Raw genomic sequence first — 7,226 nt, 5'->3', positions numbered from 1 at the left:
ATTCATGAGCAACTTGGCCATAGATTTTAGTCAAAAGGTGAAAAGATAAAATCTAAAAAGTTACCTAAAACTGTAACAATTTGGATCTGATTTAACAAAGAAACTTGAATAAAAATATATAGTTGTGCTGTGATTACCTAAATTCTTGATGTATAATAGCTGCTAATAACACTGCTGCTAATTCGTTGTAGAGGAACAAACTACTCAAGCAGTGAGAGGCAATAACTTAAACATCACTAAAGAGCATCACACAATAACAGATATTTAAAATAAACCATTATCATAGCTGAACACATGGAAAAATAATGTCTTTATTGTGATTTTTTTTTCTCTTTACCTGACAATGTTATTTCTTAAGAATAAATATTAACAGGTGAAAATATCTCTGCTGAGCCTGTGATTTCACATTCCTTGTGGTGGCAGTGCTGTCATAACAAACTTCTTCCCCAGCTGCTTGTTCCTGCCCTACACTGCCCCATCTTTCTGGGCAGTACCCCAGCTTGCAGGCTGATGATGCCCACTAGATGGGGGAGTTGCCCAAGTGGGAATCACCCATCCTTTTCACCCTGGATGCTAGCAGCAGCAACACTGGCTTCATCAGCCCTCCTCCCTGCTCATTTCTGCCCTTGCACAACTGTGAGTCATCTGAAACTCTGTGCAGAGCTACAAGAGTGAGATTTGACAGAAAACCAGCATTTCTTTGACTGGTTTTCAGTGGAATCTATTCACTTGAGCCCATTCAACGTGTAACCAACCAAACATTGTGTTCTCCAGAGTGGAGGAGGAGAGAACTGGCTGGCATAAGGCAAGGACCCAGGGCTGCTGAATGGCTCACCAAAAATGGGGTGGTCTTGCGTACAGTTCTGATACAGCCAGCCACCTGGGGAGTTGAGCTAAACTGTTGTAGTCTGTGATGAGGCAGAACTGGAGCTCTGAAAAAAAAAAGAGCATCTGACTAAGCAGTAACTAATAGCTGAGGCTGCAGCACCTTTAGCAGCTGTAGTCGTTTTGGAAATGAACTTGTGACTATCCTCTCAACCACAGCTACCTCAAATGCTGAACATACCCTGAATTAGGAAAGATTTATTCTTTTATTTTCCTACTCTGAGAGCGTTTCAGACTGAGATGAAATAAAAAATACATTTCAAGAAATTATATTCATAAATGGTGCTAAAAGTTTTAAAATGGGCAACTCTAAAATAATTCTGTAAGATGTTAATTTTTTTACCTCAAAATGCTTTTATACTTTGAAGTAAAATCAACTGATTTAAAATCTATTACTCTAATACAAGAGAGATAATAAACTCAACACCACTTACAATAAACTTTGCAATAATTATCACATTATAATATACTGGAAAAAATGAATACATGGTGACTTTTGTGCTAAACCCACTGTTTTAAGCTTTAATAAGCTATTTTGTTCATCTGTATGATGGAGGTTTTAGTCTGATAGGCAGAATACATTGCTTGGGTTTTAAACTGGTTCAGTAAGAGCCCTTTCAGGAAGATTGAAAACCAACCACCTCTCACCTTCAACTCAATAAATCATGTCCCATTTAATTCAGTTTTTATTCAATGAAATGATGTATAAAAACTTACAAATCTGAGAACTTAACTATACACAAAAAGATGATATTCAGTTTAAACGTATACACAGAGAAGAGCTGTGGTTTGTGACTTGCCCTCTCCCACCCCTCCCCCCAAAACACACGCTGTCTCCATCGATGATGGGGCACCTACTCTGCCCACTTAATACTTTTTGTTGGCCCAGTAATTGCTCAGTGGGCTTCTTTGCTGCCATCAGTTTAGGGTTTTAGACTACCAGCAAAGAATCTGGTTATCTATGTAAAATAAGAAACAACAACTTGATTTTTAACACAAAGATGCAGTGCTACCATCAGCAGTAACTAAAGCTACAGAATTCATCCTTTCAGGTTTTGCATACTTTGTCTTGGCTTTGAAAATAATGGGACTCGCACAGACCAGAATTTGCCTGTCAGCACTACAGATTTGCCTTAAAACAGCCATGATCCCCTGTTGCTGGAACGTCTCTGCACTTTTTCCTCCTCTTAACTCATGCCATTAGACCAAATAAAATCATGGACATTGCTTGCCTGAGCAAGACAATAAAGCTTTTCTCTCTCCTTTCATCCAGAATGACTTAAACCTATAGCTAAGGACACATGCATGTGCTGCACTGATGATGGCACAGTGCTCACCAGTATGTCACTTCTCTGGTTTCCTTTGTAGCTTGGGTAACAACACTTACCTACTAGCTTCTCTTCAACAGGCTGATAAAAATGCACACAGCTCAGGACATTTTAAATTTGATTAAAAATAACCTGTGCAATGACTAGTTTTGTCAAACAACTCTGGACTGAGTCTGAGAGTAGGCGGCCAGTTACTTGAAAAGGGCGTGTGCATTTATTTACCTGTACCAAATATACACACAAACACTTTATATATATATATATAAATCTTTATACATATACAGTATTTTATATATATATAAAGATTGCCATCACATTATTATTGCAGCTACTTAAGTCAAAATTTGTCTAAGTAACTACTTTGCCTGACTTGATGCTATCTCCAACAGATACCCAAAGGCCTACCTGAAGGAAAATGTAAGGCTAAAAGAAACCAAACACCCTCAGGTCTTTTCAACTCAATGAACAGAGATTTTTGCATTCATTGAGAAAAGGTCTGAAGGTTTTAAGTTTTAACCTTAATCATCTTGCCTGTGGACTTCTAAGCATCATGGTGTTTAATTTGCCAGGTCTTCTCAAAATGCCTTTTATCAGGGAAACTAATTTTTATATATATATATATATAATCTCTGCTTAACAAACTGATACTCTGTTTCTCATTACACTCATCATTGTATCTAAATACACTCTTAAGCAACCTAGTTTTTGTTTAAAACTCTTATTAAATTTGGATTAACTAATACTACCAAGATAGTTAGCTGGATTATTTTTTTTTCACACATTCCTTTGTATTAAAATCAATTATGTTGTGGTTTGATGAAGAACTTTTTGTTTGTTTTGGTGGGAGAGGCAAAGTCCAATTTCCTAACGTGCCAGTACAGTTCTGGTTGCTGAAGACAAAGGGCGGGAAGGAGGCTGGTGGAAAAGATGGCAGGGTTACGTGAGGTAAGAGGTAGGGGGAAGGAAAAAAATTGATTTAATAAAAAATGCGTAAAGAAACTTTAAAAAAATTGATATAGGTTTCACATTCAGTCTAACAACACTGCTTCCTGCTCCTTTTTGATGGAGGCTAACACTGCATTATCAGTCTCTGTGGCTTCTGTGTCCCCACCACCTAGCAGAATGGAGCGATCTTCTTCTAGTGTAAAGACAGAGTTTTGATTTTGGCACGAATGTTTGACTACTTCATTGGGAGTTGAAAATGTTTTGTCACACAAGTTACATTTGTAGGGCTTGTTGGTCTGTACTAGCATGTTGTCCATTTGGCTGCCTTCCTCAAAAGTACAGAGTTCCAGAGTCTGTTTGTCCACCATCGTGTACGTGTCCATGCTCTGGTTTAGGCACACGTGTCTGGCAGCCTGGTTAGCCCTACAGAAGCTTTTGTCACAAGTGCTGCACTTGAAGGGCTTGCCGGTGTGTATGTACATGTGCTCCCTCCAGTGGCTTTTCTGAATGAATTTGCGACCACAGATGGAACATTCGTATTTCCGTCTTTTCACTTCCCTCTCCTGATCTGCCTGCTCCAAGTTGTCTATGTCTGCAATATCAGAGGGGGGCGGTGTCTCTGACTGCTGCTGCCCATCAATTATCGGGGAGTCTGAGATCTGCTGCAGCTCACTGTCACTAATCATCCCTGCTTCAGGCACTTCCACAGCATCTTTATCAGCTGTGTTGTTACAGAGCGACAAAGACATATTACTTTCTCCCTGCTGGCTAGATGTGAAGGGAACTCCCGTGTGGATCTGCAGGTGCTCCCGCAAGCTGCTTCGCAAATTGAACCGGCGACCACAGAGGTGGCAGGCATAGTACTTTGGGAAGCTTCCGTTCCTTTTCATAATGCTTGGCTTGACATGTGCTATTGTGAGGGAGGCAGGCTGCTCATCTGAAGATGATGCTTCCATGTTGGCCTCTTCCCCTGCGGGTGAGTTATTACCAGCGGCAGATGCTAATTCTGGAGATAAAGAAGATGGCAGCGGGTCAGAAGTGGACATATTTGTCCGGGTCACTTGTGGCAGAGTTGTAGCTAACTGCGAGTGCTGGGAGCCTTCAGAAACCTGCTCTTGGTTCATCCGTGATGTCTGTGGCCTTGGTTCTCGCCCGAGTTTGTCAGCCGCTGATGTAACCTTAGTGGGATGCCTTATCTGGTGATCTGCAATCTGAATGCCATATAATGAAGATGCTAATGGAAAAACTTGATCCGGGTGAGAAAAAGTTCCCTGACTTGCAAGGCTGGCCTCCTGAATTAGTGGATATGCATGCAGAAACTTTATTCCTTGTTCTAGTCGAACTGGGTCAATGAGTTGCGGTGCCATCTTCCCAGTGTACATCAAATGCAAGAGATAACTGAAGATATCTGGCTGTATGTCAGTCGCTTTCAAACGGACACATTCACTGAAAGGTGAAACAAAACGATCAATAAGAGATAAAGAATTTTTTTTTTGTACCAGATCTAGGTTATTCAAGTATTGATAAAAACCATAGGTATCTACTCAAATATAAAAGACAGAATCTGCAATAAATACAGAGTAGCACTTTGATGTAAAATGTCAAAAGGTGATATTTTTCCTCAGGGAAGTAACTGGCTTGAAAGACACTGCCCCACTGCAATCTACACCTTTCTAAACTGCTGTTATGTTACAGATTTGTTGTCATAGAATCATAGAATTGTAGGGGTTGGAAGGGACCTCATACATTAATACATTTTGTAAATTGAAAAGATATTTCCCCCCCTTTTGGATGGATTCAAACATATCTGTAGCTCCATTAAAACCTGCTAGCACTGGACTCTAAATTCATAATCCATTTAACTCTTCTTAGTACTTGGTGCTGAAGACACCTAAAATCCACCTGGCACTTGCCTGTTTGGCTTCTGTGGCTTACTAGTGTTTACAGCTACAGTTCTGCAAATGCGTGGTATCACCTTGTCTCAACTGCATTATGATCCAGAAACCATGCAGGACAGGGTGTGAATTCCCTGAGGATCTGATGCAACAGGTGTAGCCTGAGCACATCTAACCCGTGGAGGCTAGGCTCCTTACGAAGCAGAACAGTAGCTTCTTTCCTTGAATAGGCGGGGAAGGAAAGGTAGCCCTAGTGGTACACCTGGTCAGCCTGACAATCCCTGGGTTAGAATGCTTCACAAAGGGAGAGGCCTTGGCTGTGATGCCCTCTTCAGCCTAGCAGGACTGATAACTACACTACCCTCCAGCTGAGCACATGCCCTACACATCAGCCTTTAGGATACTCCGGACCGAAACATCCACCACTCCTCTGGTTGAAGCTGGATCTCTGTGCAGAAAGATAGGCAAGGTTCACAGATGAAGAAAGAAAATCAGGAACATCTTGGCTAGACCAGTTAGCTAACAGCAGAGGATCTGAGATTCAAATTGTTTTTCAGAGTTATTTGAGCTCTTAGGTTAAAGAAACATTAACTAAAAGACAGACATCCAAAAACGGACATGACTGAGCACTGTGGTCTGAATGCTGTAACCACAACTGGCCATGAGGTGGGGGGGGGGTGGAAATTATAGCCAATTCTGCCACCATTTCTTGAGGTGCACCCTTCTTGAGCTCTCTCTCTGACAGCTTTTGAATTTAGATGTATTACTCAAAAGGAAACTCTGCAGTACTGTCTTCCAGAGATGACCGAGAGCTCCTGATAGAGCAAGAAGACTGATAAATCTGCCCACAGTCCTGATGTTTACTTCTGGCTACTCTCAGCCAGACTTATGAGTTATAGTTACTTAACATAAACTTGTTGAGATAATTGAAATATTTGTGAAAAAGAAAAGATAAAAAAAGTCTTTAAAACAGTCTTACACTTTTATCATCTTTTCAATGTCCTCCATGTAAGGGTACTTGCAAAAGGAAAAAAAAAAAAAAGGAAGAAACACAAACTCCATTCTTTTCCATCAGTCTGTAGTGTTATATTATTTAACTGACTTGGGCAGACTCTAAAGAAAATGAAACATACTAACCTTTTTTATAAGTTTATTTCTCAAAGTCTCCTGGTAAATACTTACTGGGTTGTATGTAATGTTACAGAAATGTCAAGAATAATGCCAAGACAGAGTAGAGGATAGTGAGAGGGGGAAAGTGCGTGCAAGAGGGAAGATGACATCCTTTCATATTAAATTCTAGGAATTATATGCTATTTTTTTTTTTAAGGATAAAGGACTTGTGCTAAATGACAACATCAGTATCAATGAACCACAGTTAACTTCAACATGTTTTAACTGAGAGTCTAGTCTGCAGATAAAACTGGATTGCATATTCCTATGCCACAGCAAGAAACTAAAAGAACATTTTCAGGCTTCTTATGTTGCTAGACCTCCTTACCTTAGCTAACTGAGTAACATTTAAATACTGAACCTTCTTACACTTACCTGGTTTGATGAACAAACAACATCTTGAAGTAGTTGGAGAAAGAAGCAAGGACTGATTTGTGTGCCTTGAAGTAGACATCACCAATGGCAACCGTGCAGTCACATAGGAAACCAAACTCTCTCTGAGCGTTTAGTTGCTGCAGCAGAATAAGTCCATGATTGGCCAAATCCATTTTTTTACACTCTGAAAAGCAAATGACTTCCATGTAAAACTTAACAGTAGATGCACAGGTGCAGCAGTAGATGTCTCTTAACATATACTGTCCTCTAATATCCGTATGTCATGCTTTAGTAACACCTCTTAATCCTAAAGTATTGTGTAAATTGTACCTTACACATAGGTAAGGATCACTGTTTCGTGATGGGCAATCTTATTCATAAAGGTGCAAGCAATTTCCCGAGGCTTAAAGAGCAAAGGAGAGGCAGGACTAAAGAGTTCTGAAAAGGCACGTTTACAGAAACATAAATAGCTGAAGGAGAGGAAGAAGTATCACTAAGTAGTGAAACCACCTATTTGTAACGGGAAGAACAAAGTATTTCAGCTGCCAGTCATCTGTTCCAACAATACAAATAAATCTGCCTTCTGACACCAGTCACCCTCACCTATGGGGGTGGGACAGACAGGAGC

General features: G+C 40.2%; 1 protein-coding gene across 1 annotated transcript; it reads right to left on the bottom strand.

Moving 5' to 3' along the window:
- Positions 1-3,214: 3,214 nt before the first annotated feature.
- ZBTB2 (zinc finger and BTB domain containing 2) lies at positions 3,215-6,804 on the bottom strand (the record flags this gene model as incomplete). The annotated part of the gene is made up of 2 exons (XM_084262121.1): positions 3,215-4,604; positions 6,599-6,804. 2 exons carry the CDS (start codon positions 6,802-6,804, stop codon positions 3,242-3,244), a joined length of 1,569 nt encoding a protein of 522 aa, XP_084118247.1. The 3' UTR covers positions 3,215-3,241.
- Positions 6,805-7,226: the final 422 nt, after the last annotated feature.

The sequence above is a fragment of the Gallinula chloropus genome, assembly GCF_964237585.1.
Source record: "Gallinula chloropus genome assembly, chromosome: 3".
In the NCBI taxonomy this organism is placed as follows: domain Eukaryota; kingdom Metazoa; phylum Chordata; class Aves; order Gruiformes; family Rallidae; genus Gallinula; species Gallinula chloropus.
The sequence above is the reverse complement of the archived record's forward strand: the minus strand, read 5'-3'. Positions and strand labels throughout refer to the sequence as shown.